Source organism: Lepisosteus platostomus, chromosome 8, assembly GCF_059453375.1.
Source record: "Lepisosteus platostomus isolate fLepPlt1 chromosome 8, fLepPlt1.hap1, whole genome shotgun sequence".
In the NCBI taxonomy this organism is placed as follows: domain Eukaryota; kingdom Metazoa; phylum Chordata; class Actinopteri; order Semionotiformes; family Lepisosteidae; genus Lepisosteus; species Lepisosteus platostomus.
This window is the reverse complement of record NC_142618.1, coordinates 22182125-22201718: the sequence shown is the minus strand read 5'-3', so window position 1 is coordinate 22201718 and position 19594 is coordinate 22182125. Positions and strand designations below refer to the sequence as shown.

The window sequence follows — 19594 nt, the reverse complement described above, 5'->3', positions numbered from 1 at the left end:
GATTGGAGTCTGGGTCACGCCACCAGCTGACCACTGTGGCCTCCCAAGCACTTGCAGGCATGCGGGTGGGAGTGCAGGATGCCCCTCACCTCCAATCGGTGCTGAACCTCGGGTAAATTGCCTGTTATGTGTTAAAAGATAAGTGATTCAAAGGCAGGCAGGTAAGAGGAGTCTGTCTCCACTTTCTCTTTCTCCCTTGTGCGGTGCCAGGGTTTGTATTTGTGAGCCAAGACGTAAAAAACACACAACTGGCTCTTCCACAACTGGTGGGTAAAAATGTTTTATGAAAAAAATGAGTTTTCTGAGTTTTTTTTCATCATCCTACCAACACTTGTTTTGAATAGCAGGGCATGAATTGGTTAGACAGAACTGTAGATTTTCGTGGTTATATACAAAAGGGCATGACATTTCAGATCTGGGTGTAGCTCTAACCCAGGTCTAAAGGCACCCAATACTGCCTTTACTGTACTCATGCAAACACTACTCCCATATTTCATTGCAAATGATGCCTCTCCTTCCAGGAAAAACATTGGGGTGGATATGCAGCACTTTATGTAATTGTTTTATTCTCGCTTGCTAAGATGTTAAAAATAAACAGATGAAAAAACACATTTACAAATATCATATATTTACAGACTACAGTTTAGGTAATAGAAAAAAACATTTTCTTACCTGTTCTTTATGTGATAATATATTGCAAGCGCTACACTGTAAAATAAAGAGATATTAATGGCCAACTTCTTTCATGAGTCACATTCTTACAAATTACTTTTTTACTGATCACAGGATTAACCCCCTGCCAAATTATGGCCTGAATTTACAGTACAGATGTGAGTCCAGAATCCTTTGTGTTCAGTGCCCCACTTTCTCCATTTAAATGGACAAACAGTATATTTTTCTTTCTCCAAAAACTACACTTATCAGCTTACAATTATGTTGCTGACATTCATACAACACCTTTCTAATGTTCCTATATGTGTCAAACTTTTGACTTCTCAGACACCAGCTAGAACAAATCCTTGGAGTAGTTACGTGAAGAATTTGCAGTTTTACCTTCCAAAGAGTTTGGGTTAAAGCCCTTTGAACTGTAAGTAATGGTTTAACTTAAACCAATTAAAAAGAACATATTGTAAATTTGATGATGAATGTCTAGCTTAATTTCTGCATGGCTTTCAGTTGCTTTTGACTGAAAATATATTTTAGAAGAGCCAACACTCAGTGGTGTTTTGCTTAATCTTGATGAAAAGATGCGAAATCGTTGGAAGCCTTTAGCTCTCTTGAAGTGAGAAAAACACTGCAGTTTTGTCTGACCATACAAGTTATAACCCTCCCTTTTTGTTACAGATTGTGTGACAGGCTCTGCCACGTACTGTAAATCTGTATAAATACACACAGCATTCGCACAAGACACCCATGCCTCTTTTAACATACGTAATTCGCTTCCAGAAGCTCTTTTGTATAGCGAAAATTCGTAAAAAGAAAAATCGATTGCCAATATTTCTTATGGGGAAAAATGACGATCCGTTCCGGACCCCAAAAATGTCGCCCCAACTTTTACTTTTTTCACCAAAAAATGGTAAAAGAAACAATAGTAACTAACATTCAGACTGTGGTTTGCATTTTTAGTCATAAAAAACACTGCCTACCTAGACATCATTGATCATACAGTACAGTAACCACTTAATTTGCTTTTTGTGTAATTTCACACTCACTCATAATTTTAATTTTCGTAACACTTTTACATTATGAAGTCTAAACCATAAATATGCTTACGAAAGCTAAGAGCGCAAACAATAGCAAACAACACACGAAGCAAGACTCAGCGAACAGTATCACATGTTTCTCGCGCCACTCCGAAGGCTCTGTTAATTTGATGTGTACACTCGATATGAAAAATATGAGTCATATGACACCTTCCTCTTTACCCTCTACATTTGGAGAAGGTTTCAAAATTTTTCTTTGTATCATTTCTTTGTAGTTTTGAAGTTGACTTTCGTTATTTGAAACGTGGGTAACAATGCTGTGTAGAATTGAATTTTTATGAAAAGAACATTCATACAAAGAAGTACGGGTGTATACTGTATATTATCCACATATACAATACAATGCAGACGTTTGTGCTGTTTTGACTAAATTAATATCCATAATGTATATAACGTATAACACAACCTCGAACTGCATAAATAAATTACAAAATAAGGGCATAGTTTTCATATTGCTGCCCTCTGTTTCTTGTGCTTTAAGAGAAATATTATCCTAAAGTGCAAAATATTCCAAAATCTGTAATCTGTAATCTAACCAATCTAACTTCATATGGCCTCAGTCAGATTAATCTCTCGTTTTAGTATGGCCATTTTGGAGGCTTTCAGCACAATAAACATCCACTTTGGTTCAATATATTTTTTTAAATATATGAGTTGTAAAGTATAATTTGGAAGATTATCATGTTATAAAAAATAACATTTAATGAATTCTTAACTACTGAACTTCCACAGTCTACCAGGGGGATCACATTTTTCCAGAAGACAATCCGTGAAAAGCACACAACTGTTTTGTCCTCTACTCACCATTTAATAGTATATTTGAGGTTGGGCTGACTAACTGTGCTGTCATCTAAGAAAATAGTGGAACAGGAGCTGTATTTTCGTCTTATTTGCCCAGGCGGATGCTGGAAAAAAAAGAAAATCGTTCTGGAGTTAATTTACACAAGAAAATATACCGCATTGACGCAGGAATGTTTTTATTTTAAATAAAGATGATTCTTTTTTTTTAGCCTGGGTTAAGTTACACACTCTGTGACTATGTTCCTTAAGCACTGGGTGCAACCGTCTCTGTGGAGTCAGGGGTAGTACTGGAACTAGGCAGCCAGGACTCCTTTAGCTACCAGTGAAACTGTAAACAAGTTCCCAGTTGCTGTCGATGAATGGTGCACCTCTCCTCTAATCGGCACTAAACCAACTGTACGTAAAACTGTGGAGATGATGACATACGGATATAATATCCGAGGACTTAGTCGACATGGATTAGAAAAAAAAAATGGTTTTGCTTAAACAACTTGCTTGAAGTCTTTTAACGAACAACAACAGCAGCAAATATACATAGAGCATACTATAACTATAGTTTTTAGCTTTTCGGAATACTTTTCATAAAGTTAAGTCTCAAATTGCAGGCGGTAGGTATTCATGGAATCACAAGTGTTTGGAATGAGAAGTGTTATTAAACAGAAAACAGAAGGTACAAGTAAGGAGTACCACAGGAAGTACTAGGACTGCTGCTCTACCTAATTGATACCTATAGGATTCCAGTATAGTAAGTGAAGTAAGTTACTATAGATCTGCGCACTGTAGAAGCAGCAAATGTAATTAAAAAGATTTAGATCATGACTGGGCGAACACCTGGCAAATGACACTGGATGTAGATGGCTGCAATGTTTTGCCTTCACGTACTAAAAGCAAGTTATAAATAGAAAATGGGAAATGCTGAGCTATAAAAGGCTGCTTATGAAATAGACTTAAGTGTTTATGCTGACATCATCTACATCAACTAGATAATATGGTGAACAAATTAATAAAAATTTCAAAAATATTAGGGTTTCTAATTAAAAGTGTAGCATTTACAACAAGGGATGTTATGTTAACATTTTATGACACACTACTTAGGCCTCATTTAGAATATTGTGTTCTGTTTTGGTCACCACATTATAGAAAAGTTATTGCTGCTCTTGAAGCCGAACAGAGAAGAGCAACCAGATACATTCTGAGTGTTAAGGGAATGTCCTACACACCTAGATGTCACAACATAGGTCAATGAATGAATGGGTCAATGGGTGGGCCAGTCTGCACCCCCCTCCCCTTGGTGGTGCAGGAGCCATCACTGTGAGCCAAGATGTAAAGACAGGAGACCTCACAGGAGAGTTGGCACTGTCTAGACAAGCGACATTTCTAAGAGATGACACCGAAAGCTTACAGGCAGGCTGCGACGCCCAGGGCTCACTTTGCAGTCTTGTAAAAGGTTGGCTCAAGTCCGCCTAACTCTCAGTAAGCTCAAAAGTGGGACTTTATATGGGTAATCACACCTAACTGATTACAAAACCCAGACTTAAAACAAAGACTCCTTCATCTTTCCATCATAATAATAAAAGTGATCTTAAAATAACATTTATGCAACAACTTGCACACCAATGCAATTTAATAAAGTACTTATTTGAGATGAAAATAAAATAAATTCAACTTGAATGAAGAGTGACATAAAATATATGAAATAGTTGTTTTTTAATACTAAAGTCTCAGTTGTCTGGCTGCACATACTGTAAAAACACCTCACTTATTTTGCCTGAGCTGATGAGTATTCACTATCCTTTTTCATAGCTTTAATTTGACATGATTGATGGGCAAGAGACTTGACATTTGACAGAAGGCAGGTACCTGCCATCTTTCCATGTCACCTTTGTTACTTTCCTACAAGGGCTAAAGACTGTCAGTAAAATGACCTCACATGAGCAGAGTCAGAAAAATGCCAAGTGAGAACAATGACTTCTGACATGTTTTCTACAGTTTTAAACTACATCGTAGTTACATTTAGATCCTTTCCCAATACTCATTAATGTTTTCCGATTCAAAATAGAAGTGTTTAAGTCCCGTTATTTTTAGATTTTGTACAAAAATAAAAACATATTTTACTTCAGTTGTAATCCTTGTTAATGATGGTACATTTAACACTGCAATAGCTAACAATATCATTGTCTAAAATCTTTTCATCTCAACAGAAACTCACTCTAAACACATTATCACTTAAATAAAATAAAAAATGATGTACAAAATTAGTTGGTTGACATTAAGATGGTGGTTCAGCACCCGAAAATATGATATGTATATAGTGGTAAATGTTTTACAATGTACTGTATTACAAACAAGGCCTTAGATACACCAAAAAGGTTTACAGGAGGAAAACATGTATGTTACCTGAGCAATTTAAATACAATTTAGACTTCTTTAACAGTCAACAACACTTCATAATTAAGAACATTTTACATTTCTTATTTACTTACATGATTTATGTAAAGGCTCTTCCGTTTTTCTCTCACTGTAAAAAAAAACAACATTTTAAAATGGAAACTCAACAAAATGAAGAAAAATCTAGCTTTGTGTTTCATGCACCACAAAAGCAAAGGAGAACAGCTCAATACTTAAAATGGAAGCATCCAATGGGCTGAATATAGCTAATCTATGGAGAAACAATCATGAAAGACAAAACTTTGTATTTCCTGAAGCTGGCCTTCTTCGATTTGTCTAATTCTGACAACAGTTACTAATTCCTATTACAGTGATGTGCACAAGGCACACTGCAGCACGTGAAACCAAAGACAATGGTAGGGTTATCAACAGAGCTAGCAAACTCATTGGTTTCTATACCATTGTTTTTTATTTTTGCTTGAGGCATTTAACTCAAGCCAAATAAAGAGCCATCCCTGGTCACCAATTGTTCTCTGTGGAAAAATTATTCTGTTTGTATCACATCATCCAGGTGGGTAATGGGTGGCATCCCCATTACCTGTAAAAAGCTTTAAGTGGAGGGTGCAGAAAAGAGCTATATAAGTGTAGTAGTAGTAGTAGTAGTAGTAGTAGTAGTAGTAGTAGTAGTAGTAGTAGTAGTAGTAGTTGTAGTAGTAGTAGTAGTAGTAGTAACTATTTTGTCCCCAAAACCCTGTGATTTCTAAAACAGTTTAAGAAAAGAATCTCACCATCCTTCTAATAAAAAGTTTTAAATAGACACAATAAAGCTGTGATGTATACATTGCTAATAATGGCTGGCTATAGTGTAGAAAGGCGTAGTTTGTGTAGTGCTTATGATCACAGTGTTTTTCAAAAGTCTAGCAAGGGAAATGAGTGGGAATAATGTTTTGTCTTGTATTCTGCAATTCATGAATTGAGTAAAGTATAAAGCACTGAAACTAATGTATACATTGTTGCTTAAGAAAAAACTGAATATCGGAACATGTATTTTTACACAAACTATAATGCACAGTGTTGTCAAAGACATTTGTTCACACTAGATGTTGGAGAAGAATTGATAGGATATGTGACAAGACATTCTCCTATTGAATGAGTGTAGACATGTGAGATGTGTGACAATCCAATACCCAAATTAACAATACATAAAATAATTTCCAATCCACGCCTTTCAGATGATAAAGTTTTTCCATGGATTGTAGCCATATACTTGTCTACATTACTCCAAACACGTCTGGATAGGAAATAATGAAAGTCATACATATTTGCTTTACAAGTCTAAAGTTCTTAGCATTATGTATAAACATACGCTTTTATATCTAATGCTAATGCACACAGATCATACATAGTGACCTACAAATCTATAGCATTATGTTGTGAGCATTTCAAAATTTGTTTGGGTGTAAAACACGATTTGCATTTACCCATCAAATTCACCTAGAAACAACATCTATTTCAGCCACAGGCAGGATTGTCTCCACTCACTGCCAAATGAACACACTTACAAAATCACTTGATGTGGAAACAGCTACACATGGGGACTGACCCCTGAAGACTGATTAGTCAGGTGCAGAACACAAGACAGACCAGAGATAATGAAGGCAAGCATTACATACAGAAAGGAAGTTATACTACAGAAAGAACACAAAAAAACAGGAGATCTTAAAATTGTTCCACTGTGTTTTTCCCATACTGTACTTATTAGTAGTGCTCTTCAAGGCACACTTTAACATGCTGCACTCATCAAAAATGCTTTGTGCTGTTAGCAGTAGATTTTCTTTCCCAGGAGAAAACAAAAAAACGTAAAATCCTACAGGCATAGTATAATGAGTGTCTGAGATTATGTTATTTTGTTTTTCTACACAGAAGGCAGACAGTTGTGGAGTGATAAATTCTTCTGGAATGTGGGACCTACAATATAATGCTAAAGCTTTTCACATTTACGCAGGAAGTGAGTGACTGAGGGTGGATTTCAAAAGCAGGATTTCCTGGCCTTCCATCATCAACACTGCAGCTCGGAGATGCCAAACACACACCAGGAGAGTGAGATTGTGGCCCACAGTGAGAATGAAGACAGCTGGTGAGACGGGAAATGCTCAACTCTCTGCTCCTCTGTAGTCACAGTCCACACGCAACACGCCACGAGTTTTCTCTTGCATTATTGTCCATCTCTTTATTTACAGATATGACACTACTTTTTCAGCTCCACAGGAGTCTAAAGATGGAACTGTAAGAATAAGGATGTAGAAAGTGTCCTAACTTTGCTAGCACACTTGAAATCTTAACTACAGTGCCTGCTACACTGAATGAGCTTAGAATAAACTTTGAAGAAACAGAGTCAAAAGCACATGATGCAAATAATTTATTAATTATTATTTCTGAACCATTTCTGACACGTCCTTTAAAACTCAGTTCTATAAATTACAGAGTTAAGTTAAAGCAGTCTGAAAACAAGGAGAAGCCCATACTGAAGAGCTCCTCAAAATACACCCCCCCCCCCAATGTACCTCTCTCTATTTCCTTCTGCCCACTGCATTCGCATCAACTGCTAATGTGTCTATTTTGAACCATATTAGTACCCACTGAAGTACAGATAAGGCATTTTAACCGTGCTCATGCTTACAAGTTGGCCACCCACTCAGATGCTAATTTTTTCAGAAGAGACAAGCAGAGGTTGCTGGCACTCGAGATCAGTGATGTGGGTGCTCAAATCATGGCAGGTTTGTGAGCATCCTCTGGAAACTGCGCCAATTACTGTGCTTCTGTAAGAAGGGGGCTGAGCAGACCTGGTGCCAGGCACACACTATAATATAACCCACCACTGACTGAATTTGTGAAATAGCAGCATCAGCTGCTTTTATCTGGCCCCTTTACCGGCAGACAATAAATACTGCACCACTCCCGGCGAAGGACTCTGTTCTCAGCGTTTCTCAGTTAGAAATACTAAAACTGAGTGGGAGTTGATGATTCCTCCTTAAACGGAAATGTGTATCCATACAAAAGTGTTGCTTTGAGCAAGAGAAACAAAGGAAAGCACTGCCTTCCAAGTGAGCTGTTACACATATAAGGTAAGATGACTTTATTGGCCATATACAATTTCTTGTGTTAGGAATTTGTCTTTTTATCATATACCCCAACTTGCTCTCCATGAGACACACAGACAGGGAGAGAAGCTTGGGGTCAGAGCGCAGGGTCAGCCATTTATACGGCGCCCGTGGAGCAGCTGGGGTTAAGGGCCTTGCTCAGGGGCCCAACGGAGTAGGATTCCCTTGCCGGCTGGGGGATACGAACCGGCACCCTTCCAGCCACAGGCGCAGATCCTTAGCCACAGAACCACTGCACCGCCCCATTACACTTTGGTGGGTTCACGTGTTTCTGTTTAGAATGTACAGTTTACTAATGTGTTCAGAAGGAATTGGCTCCACACAGCATTAATATCAGTACCTGCAAATGGACTGTATGTTGTTGAAGACAAAATACAAGAAAACACAACATAAATTAATAAACAAAAGAAGTATGTGAGGAGAATGCCAAAATATAGTAAATGTAAGGTATTTGGTAGGGAATACTCTGTAATAAAGACTGATCTCATATCATTTCACTTATGAGAAATGACACATGGCCTGGGTAAAATAAAACTGAATCCTAATGAAAAATAATTTTTAATATGCTTTTACACTTCTCTATATAAGATGCTTCTCCATCTTATCTAAAAGGATAGATGTGAAAAATATTTCATTCAACAACAGAGAGTAAGGTCTCTTGAATTTAAAAAATGTGCTAAGGTCACTGTACAACTGCATGAACAACACAAAAAGCTACTACACTACAAAGCCACAATTAAATCTACAATGACGAACAAAATACACTACTGAATTAAAGACACAGCAGATAATACACAAAGCAGTACGCACTCACAGGTTATTTCCAAGAGCTAGTAAGCATAATTACACTCAAAACACTGTCAGCCTCAAAATTAAAAATGTTCCGGAGAAAAAGACTTACCTTTTTTGAAGGGAACAGCAACTGAAAAAAAAGTTAAAGCTGTTTCTGCTGGGCTTGTAAAATCAATAAGAGTATTGAGTTAATAAATATTAGGACTATTTATATCACCACAATGTTTTAACCTGAATTCAACAGGTTGACATTTGTTGACATTTCATAAAAATAAATTTATTTAAATTTATTATTAACATTCGTGAAATGTGTCATTTAAAAAATAATTTTCTAAAATGCAAAAATCTGAAAGATCTACAATGAGCCCTCCAGAGATCCTTTTTGAGTGGGTGTGGCTCCTGTCTCCTGATAAACTAGACATCTTCAAATCATTTCTGAAGTAGAATGAGACATGGACCTGAGGTCCTGACTACTTGGACATTAAAGACACCATGGCACTGTTTGAAAGATCAGAGGTTAGAAACTAATTTTCTCAATTTCACTTTGTGCTTGTACACTCTCCCTTCCTCAAGTGTCCACTTTAATTCAACTGTTGAAATAACTTCTCATTTCTGCACCTGAACTACTATATACTGTAGTGTAGCACGTCACCCAGATTGGCACTGGAAGTTAGGGATCCACTGGGATGAAATGCCCTATAAGAAATTCAAGCATTTATTTTTAACAGATGCACTGTTTTCCTGAAGAACCACGTAGGTACCTCCACCAGATAACCACCTGTTTAAAGAGAGGCAACAGACGTTTGCAGCTTTCAGAGAATTGTGATATACTAAAAGCCTGGACTATGTTAAAAGTTTAAAACTCCTCAAGTATTTTATATAACTTTAAAGGAAACACCAAAGCTGTGTACAACTGCGAAAACAAAATGTCACTGAAGCCTTCAGTGTTGCTGCTACACTGTCCTCTTGGCACACATGATGTCAATGATTTCCAAAAGCTTGAAGGCAAAGCCTTTATCAGAAACACAGGTTACTATGCATGTGATTATAAGTCCTATAAAAGCTCAGATGGCCACTCTTCAAAGAAATGTTTATGTTCATTTGCACTGTCAAACACTGGAGACCTACAATACTGCATCTCAGTATCCATTTCAGAAGGAACCCAGAATGTCAAAAATAGGTCATCACTTGTTATCATGAAGAAGAACAAAGAGTATAAAAACAAATGCCTGACAAAATAACTCATAGTTAATGGAATGAGTTATACCATATTGTAATTCTATACACAAAACACCATATTGTATTATATTCACAAAAAACACCTGCCCAATTAATTAGTAGATTATCAGCACTTTAAAGTTAACAATTACTTTTCTATGACTAAGTCCTTTTTTCAGTATTATCGGATTACCCTGTGCTTAATTACAGCATATTTTCAGGACTAAAAGATGTCAATAAAGCAGTGATGTTTTACATGTTTTATAGATATAAATGTGTAGATAATGCCATATCAGTGTGTGTATTTTTAAAACAGTTATAACCTGAACCAAATGGCCAACTTCAAACCATGATATTTTGAGGATGATCATTTTTTGAATAGTATATACACTGCATAGAACTGTTTAGGAATGGTTATCAAATGTATTCAATTCAACAAGCCCATCACTGCTCACGTGCAAATTAAAGACCTTACAAAGTATTTTTACTTAATGCCTTACAACATTTCTCAATAGCGGGAGTAGACCCACTAGAGTATAAAATTTAACCAACTGCTCATATAATATCTATACTACTTCAACAACTATATTATTGACTTTCAAATACACGCATTAGATAGGAAAAAGAAAATTATGCGAGAATACTCACAAGTGTATGTGCAGTTAAAGACACCAAACAAAGTCCAGTTCAAAAGAGGGGGGGAAAGGCATTTTTTCTTCCCACCAGCAGAAACAGTGTGACATGCAACTCTACATTAAAAAAAACTAATACGCATAGCACAGCTGAACACTGTTAGTCCAGGAAAACTTACCATCTGTCTGTGACTTGCTGAGGAATATTGTGCTAGCTCGAGGATGGTCTGAGGGGTTGTATTCCATATTTAAATCTGTCAAAAGAAAAACACAGTTTCAAATTAAAATTATTCACACTGATCTCAACAATACATTGAGAACACTTTTGCTTATCTTAAAATAAAAAGATGCACTGCACTGTAGTAAGCCAACATCAAACATATCTGAAGTGTAATTGTGAATTATACATAAGAACCCAAGATAGGTTACAAACAAATGGAGGCCATTCAGCTCATAGAGGTTGTTTTGTAGTTAGTACCTAATTGATCCAAAGACCTAATTCAGCTGTTTTTTGAAAGAAAGCAGGGTTTCAGCTTCAAAAACATGGCCAGGTAGCTTGTTCCATAATCCCATACACAAGAAGGTTTTATGATTTGGAGGAGTCATGTATGAATCTATCAATAGTCTGCTTTACCTTCTCAGTAAACATATACTAAAATATTTCCCAGACAAGGTTGAGGATTTACTATATATAAACCAATTCAAACTCTACTCCTAATGAATATCAAGCAGTTACACAAATGACTTTTCTTGTTAAATACACAAGCACATTTCCCAGTAATATGGCCCCAATACAAATCCCTTTAACTGTGCCTACAGAATTTATATTACTTTATTACAATTTTATGTAGGCTTAGACCAAAACAGATGGTGCCTAATGTTTAGAAAAAGTTAGAAAAGAAAAAGAAATGGTATACATAAGATAAGTAACATGATTAGATTTATAATTCACAAAGTTTACCATTGGTATTCCAGTACACTGTACTGTTGGAATATTTACATTACATTTCTCCACAATTAATACCAAGTATAATACCATCACTCCAGGTTAATGCCAAACGTATTTCTTGAAATAGTCTCGTATAACTAGTGTGTTTTCTGGAAAGCAACTGAGATTTGATTCTCTACAAGCAGTCAGGAACATTGCATAACACACATCACCAAATAAAGGGACTGAGAACGTCTGCTTAAAAGTTTGTGGGAATACGAAAAAAAATACCCAGTCACGTTTTGAAGCCGATTCTTGGCTTCTTCAAAAAATCATCTGGATGAGATCCTCAGATCAATAAGCAGATAACTATTAAACACTAGATGGACCTAATGGCCTCCTTTCATTTGTAACTATTCTTGTGCTCTTAATGGCAGCTTGAAAAAAAAAAGATTCACAATATTTGCTGTCTACTATTTTACCTGCTTGTCCAGATAGAGGCAATAACAATCGCTCAAAGGAAGAACCGAGTGTTAAGTGTTTATCTGTCTCAAACCAACGGAAAATAATCATAGCTGAGAATTCTGTTTTTGATTACTGGATATACGAAACAATTCACAGTAAAACAAACTGAAGTGCAGATTTATTTTCTGAATGCGGATGGATCCCAGCAACTCACAATGACAATCTTTTGTTCCTCTTATAGTTGTCCGTCACATGAATCTAACAAGGCAGCACAAATACACTATCTCATGAATACCTTTCACATAACTTCACTCACATAATAGGACCTTTATTACTAAAAGTAAGAAAATTCAGAAACTCTGTTATTGCTGTATAAAAACTGTAAATTCCATACTCAACCACCAGGTGGCTAATTTTCTGTGTAGTAATCCTATCACAGGACTGTTTTGCTTCATAAACGGTGTACAGCTTTTAAGTAATTGGAGCTAAACAAAATGAAATCAAACACAGTAGAAAGCATGACATAAAAAGAAGCAAAGACAAGAAAGCTATGCTTCTTTGCATATCCTGAGAGAAATATTTAATAAGACCCAAGGGCAAAGAGAGAAGTCAACAATTTGAAATTCTGATACTTGTCAAATGTTCTGCTTCCACAAAGATTGTAAAAAGTTCTTCTTCACTTCAGGTTATGAGAAGAAGGCTTTTTGCAGCAAAAACGATTAACTTCTGACGAAATGGAAAAGTTCAAATGTATGTTTCTCAAGTGCTCTCTCAAAACCAGCAGTCATTTTACTTTAACAACAAGTTGTCTACAGGTAAGTTTTTAAACATTCTAAGCTAACTTATATTTATGTTTTTCCATGCACCTATACAGGCATTACCATCAATTGGTAACAGAGATCTTCCTGTCTAAAGCACAAATAAGTCTGTCAACACACTATACATTATATACCCCGGCATCCTGGTCAAATTTCCCCATCGGCCTTTATCAATCATGGCCTCCTAACAATCCCCCTCTATAAATTGGCTTCATTACTCTGCTCTCCTCCCCACTGATAGCTGATGTGTGGTGAGCGTTCTGGCACACTATGGCTGCCGTCGCATCATCCAGGTGGATGCTGCACATTGGTGGTGGTGGAAGGGAGTCCCCACTACCTGTAAAGCACTTTGAGTGGAGTGTCCAGAAAAGCGCTATATAAGTGTAAGCAATTATTATTAATTATTATTATTGTATATTTGAATAAAGAGAAACATTTCAGACTGAGCTACTACACTACTCAGCTACCAAATGAGGCAAAGGAAAGGAACTGAGTCCATCTATTTTGAATTTTAATTGCTCTGCTCCTAATTCATTTCAAGAGGAACAGCTGCCTCATAAGAAGTGCCTTTATTACACTACAGAAAAAAAATATTTCTCTTAATTTGCAAGTCTTTCTAACAAGCACAGCAGGGAGTCTAGTCATCAGTAAAGATATCCTTTCCATTTACAGTGTATGGGAGCATCTGTGCGTGTGAGGAATCTCATGACATGGGTGCGAAGAATCAGCATATTACAGAGCTGCTAAGACCATTCAGAGGTTGTGGAAAAAAAAAGTTTTCTCATCAACTAATACTTTTTTCCCCAAGATGATTCATATTGTCCACTGTTGTATTTTAATCTTTTTATTGGTCCTACTGTTTTTTTGCCCATCCTTATTTTATTTTTCTCAGAGAAATGCAGTTCACTCTAGTAATATCATATTAAAGCATCCAACACCTAACCTGGTCTCTTCAATGAGGAAAAACTGAAACCAGATATTTATATTATAGCAAAGGGATATTAAAGGGAATGTTCTTAAAACCTTCCAAACCACACTTCATGACACTGACTCTGTGCACAAGGAAATGGTACCTATTAACAAAATACAAAAGGAAATCAGGGGCAGCACTGAAACTTTTTTGTGGGGGGCACACAAAATATATTTTAGTGCTTGTGTGGCAAATGTTCCCATTTCCTTGAAGAAAAGCAGTTCCAGACTGAAAACCTGATCATTCCTAACTTGATGAGGAATTAACTGCATAAATATTTCTGTTTTTACTTTCTCTCTACATTCCAGGGTAAACTTCCCACTCTACTGCTATTCATGCAAAACCAAGTACAGCATGAACTGTGTGCAGTACTGCTTAAACGGGGATTGCTTTAGTTTTTGTTTACACTGGTGCGTCCATCGGTCCGTCCACACATGGTTATTGGGTTTCTTGGGGAGAGGAAGGGGTTCATATTTTCTTTGCTTCAGGGAACCAAAACAGGAGAAAAATCATGGAAGATCAAGCAAACGTGATCTCATGAAGGTAGAGCTCAGACTGCATTGCTGTTCTTCACTAAAAAAAATAAAAATATACAGTACATGACAATATCAACTTATGTACCCTCTTGTACCCAAAACTGAAATAGGCACAATAGTAAAGCATTATACTTGAAAAAAATGCAATTACAATTTTCAATATAAAAGTAAAAAATATAAAAAACTTTACTGTCAACTGTACGTGGATTCTTTATTGTCAATTATATAAAACAACTGTTTACCACTTTATAAACATCATAAAAAATCCTGACTCAAAATATTCCCCAAAACTTCATAGACATTTTTATTCCTTTACCAGGAATGTCTCTTGAGAAAAAAAATCTCATTTTCACTAACAAACACATAGACCCATTTTTTTTCTGAGCTGTGTGCATATTGTGATAATCAACTTGAGTTATTACAGACAACATATTTTTCCAAACTTTTGGTTATTTCTTCCTGAAGTATTCTCTTTTGTATTACTGGATGTGATAAAGTAATTAATTTACATTCTTCTGTCTAGTGATTTTTTTGGTTGCCATTAGGATATTTAAAGCCCTGTTCCTGCATCAACTTAAACAGTATTCTCTACACCAACTAACAAATAGGAACTGCAGTAAGCCTCTGTTCCGAGTAAGCTCAGATTGTAACTGTTTTCACCTAAGCTGTCCCTGTTAAGACTTATGTTTTCAATAAGTTAATAGATATCACTGATTTAAACTCAGAATACTGCTAAGCTTTGACACAATAATAATGTTAATAATCTTTCCGTTTTTCCATCACAGGGGAAAGTGCACCTCATTTAGGAAAAGTTTTATTTTAGCTGAATCATAGACATTTTCTAGCACTAGCACTTCCACTGTGCGTTGAGTTCCATTATAGACGTGCTGTGAGCAAGATAATGAATATAGTACAAGTGTAAATCTGATGATTTCACCATTTAAAGGGGAACTGCAATGCTACTTTTTATTTGTCGGGGTGAGAAAGAATCAGCACTGAAGAGTGTATTTCAAACCACAATAAAAGCAAAATGTACACAGTAACTTGTAAATCCTTCAATTTACATCACAAAATAGATAACATTTCAAGGTATGCTCAGTGCCATGTTCTGTGATTCAGAATGAGACAACAAAACCTTTAGTGACGTGGAGTGGCCTTATTACATTGTAAGCAAGCAGGCTTGTGAATACATCACTTTTAATCCAATGGAAATATTGCTCTTGATTTCGAGATTTTGCAGTAACATTTTACGTTAACTCTGCGTGCAGATCAGGTTGAAACGTTTCTGCAGTAAAATGTCTACTGCAAAACCTGTATTTATTCACTCATAAAGCGCATTACATGAGCCATTATGGTGACTAGTGAGCAGGAAGGGCCGCATCACGTCACAGCTCGTGGGAACTCTCGCTCTCTCCCATGGAGAGACCAGGGATTGGCGACAAGATGGCGACTTACAGCACTTTCAAAAAGTTCACGATTTTGTGCTTAATTTGAAATTTGTCAAATGTTTCCACAATGTCAATGAATTTATTTTGTTACAGAGATTTAATTACCAGTCTGAGAAACTGGGACTGCAGTCCCCCTTTAATAAATTAGAGGAAGATGCTTGTTTCAAAAGCTGAAGTGAAAACTGACAACCTTGCCCAAATTCTGGTTTCAATTAGAAGTTTTGATGATACCTTTTTATTTTAAGCAAAGTAATATAAAGAATCCTGTTTTAGGTTTTCCTTAGACTTTTAATCTTTGTTCAAGTGTGCAACACAAAGGCTTATTAACAGCTAAACAAAAGAAAGAACATAAGGCACTTATGACATTTTAAAAGTCAGATAAAATCTTTAAACCTAGTCAGGCTGATATATAATTATTTATACAAAACTGTTATCTAATTTGCAAAGGAAATTATTCCATGCTGGAATAAACCTTTACTTGTTCCTTTGCAGCCTGCGCATACTGACGCAGCTATCTACTTGAACTTCTATTAACTAACCTGTTAACTGTATTATACATAGAGATTTAAGGATAAAAGCATTGCAAGGCTATGTGTCAGACCACCAGGGTTCAAATCACACTAGCTTTTCTTATTTTAATTAGAGGGTTGATTTATTACTATTATTAATTATTATTAATTATATAAAAACAGCAGGGAAAATCACAATTTGTCATATCACAAAATGGGGGGCATGGTGACGCAGTGGTTAGCATTACTGCTTCCTAGCACTGGGATCCTGGGTTCAATTCCAGGGGCACTATCTGAGGGGAGTTTGCATGTTCTCATCCAATAGTGAATGCTAGATTACAAGAAACAACTGTGTGATCTTGGTTCTCTTCACTTTTAGAATTTCACATTCATAACAATGTGGTTGCAGGCCGCAAAATACATTTTTCTTTCTTGTGAAGCAAAATTTGGTTTCAATTCTCCAGAACAGTATCAAAAAAGGACAAGCAACTTTCACCCCCCCCAACTCAGAGTTTGTCTAAAAGGTTCCACACAATAAAACCAGACAGCCACACTGCACAATAACGATTTGACAGCATCAACAGCGGCACTGCAATCCCCCACTGTGACTATCCTCCCTTCAGCAATGTATTTTTTCAACTTTTAAAACAGTGCTATTTTATTAGAGCTGTGTTGCAAAGAATTCAATGAAGGAGTTAAAGTTTTAAGGAATGTTCCTTTACACCTCTGTCCAGGGTCTCAGTTCTTTTGTTCCTCTTACACTGGCAGCCTTACTCTATGCTGCCCTCAAACAGCTTCACATGGTGGATGGCTGGCAAACAGAGGAGAGTCCCCATTACCTGTAAAGCGCTTTGAGTGGAGTGTCCAGTAAAGCGCTATATAAATGTAAGCAATTATTATTAATTACTATTATTCATACTGTGGAACAGCCCTCTGTCTTTCAGGCTCCAGGACTAAGTTCTTGGTTTATCGATTCAAACCAGACATGCATTTTTTAAAGCTGAATTCCATCTTGTTTCTTAAATGGTGATGCAAGAATATCTACAACAACGTCTCAGAACTCAAGTCTTTTTCATGGATTCTACCATACCACTAGTTACGATAAGGGTCATCAAGAAAGTTTGTGTAAAAAGATTCATAGCAGCAGACAACATACTTTGCGTTTGACACAAGCACGTGACACCATCTAAAAAGGAACATAAAAACAACAAGAAAAGACACTTCCTAAAGTGATACCTAACACTCTCGATTCATGACAAACCCAATTTAACTTAACTTGGAGGACGTGCAAGGTCAAGATTTGTAAATACAATTCTAAATGAGCATAACCTTGACTGCTTGCCCTTCGATATCTGACTCAATGGTGCAATGGTTGCAGTACTATAAGAACATAGGAAAGTTCCCACACGAGAGAAGCTCGTTCAGCCCATATAGTTCGTTTGGTTCCATCACTCAAATTCAGGGTCAGCTTTCAATCTTCAGCGAAAAGGTCATACTGTTTAAATGACATACAACCCAAAGTAGCCATTACAGCTCTGCCTTTCTGCCTCCGCTTCAAAGAAAAAGTCTTTTGTATAATAGAATAAAGGTTCTGGGGTTAAACTCTGCTTTACCAGAAGAAATTACTTTTTATAGGCATGTAGCTACCATCTGCTGCCGTTTGTCAAAGCCTACATAAATTGGCAAGATTACATCAGCTAAAACTACCACTTTCCCCAATTTCGCGTGCACTACCTGATCTCGATTTCACATTCTGAATCACAAAAAAAAAACACTGCACTGGTGATCACGAGCCAGAAAGCAGAAATCAGAATCTGGAAAAAATTCATTTATTCTCAATTCCCACAATGAAAACAGAAAGGCATGTTTCTGTCCCATGTAAGACCAATAACCATGTGTGGACGGACCGATGGACGCACCAGTGTAAACAAAAACTAAAGCAACGGTGAGATTTTTTTCTGCTCAAATAATTTAAGTAGTTGAATATAAACAGTGACAAGGTTTTGCAAGATTTGATTTCTACCAGTTCTCAAAACAACAACACCTCTACTGACAATATGATACCACTAGAGAAATTGTGGTTTTAGGAGTGTCACCATCACTAAAGAACCTTGGCAGTGTGGAACAAGAACAATCCAACCACATTGTCAAAGATATTATCTGGACCTCTTTCAAGAAGTGACTGGATCAGATCCTCAGATCAGTTAACTACTAGCATCCTGAAACAAGAAGAGGAGCCGAATGGCCTCCTTTCTTTTTGTAGCCTCGGATTCTTATACTCAAGACATTTTTTATCATAATATGCAAAAAACAGAATATCAGAAACTGATACCATGTTTTGTTTACAGTACACTTTTCCTTCGCACATTGTACCTCAAGCAGTCTGGAGATGTTCTATGTCCTTACGTAGCTCTCCAGTCTACTCTGAATGAGGAACTATATCAGTAGCCCCACCAAAGAGAATAGCACCTTCATGCTAAATGCGCCTTTGCAACAGCAGTTGATGATAAATAAAGGTACTTGTTTCCCAAATAAAGTTCACCTATCCATGCAACATAAGGCAATTTGTTGTTTCCTCCTGGGGATGTCTGGTAGTTGTCAAAGATGATTCAGGCCTGCAGATCAGGCCTTAACTAAATAACAGATTTCCCCAGCCAGGTGAGCTATCGGTCTAAAGATCAACTTCCTCTGATACCACGTTTACAACTTTTCCGCATCTGTAGCAAATGTCGAACCATTCTGTTGAAGTTTACAGTAATGTTTACATTTTTTTTAAATAAATGCATGTTACATTTTTACAGAATGCAGATCCAAAGGCGTTACTCCATGAAATAAAAGGTGGCCTATAAATTTCAAATACAGAACAGATGCTTCATGCGCAGGAAGGGACTGTCTTGCACATTTACTGGTTTTACTATATAAGCCTTAGGAAGGGAGGTATGAAATATAAAATCTATTTTATAAAGACAGATGTGACACATTGCCCTGAGAGACTTGCCAAAGAATGATATTGATCTGGCAGTCAGTTCCCTCTGATTAAATACACAAAAATACATCAACTAATTCCCTTTTTTCACAAGTTCAGCAAAATAAAGGGGTTGCAAATCTTTTACTGTATGTACTTTTTTAATGTGCAAACCAAAATCCATACGATCCAGATTAAAC

General features: G+C 36.6%; 1 protein-coding gene across 2 annotated transcripts in view; it reads right to left on the bottom strand.

The window, feature by feature from the left end:
• The window catches only part of ccny (cyclin Y), a 79278-nt gene that overhangs the window by 22841 nt on the left and 36843 nt on the right, over window positions 1–19594 (bottom strand). The window contains exons 2-6 of one of the 2 annotated variants that reach the window (XM_088642922.1): window positions 10935–11009; window positions 9015–9035; window positions 5048–5082; window positions 2568–2668; window positions 673–708 (exon numbers count right to left, since the gene is read on the bottom strand). In XM_088642922.1, the coding sequence (XP_088499048.1) occupies window positions 673–708; window positions 2568–2668; window positions 5048–5082; window positions 9015–9035; window positions 10935–11009 (268 nt within the window). The remainder of the gene's footprint in view (window positions 1–672; window positions 709–2567; window positions 2669–5047; window positions 5083–9014; window positions 9036–10934; window positions 11010–19594) is intronic. The other variant, XM_088642923.1, reaches the window with a different exon arrangement.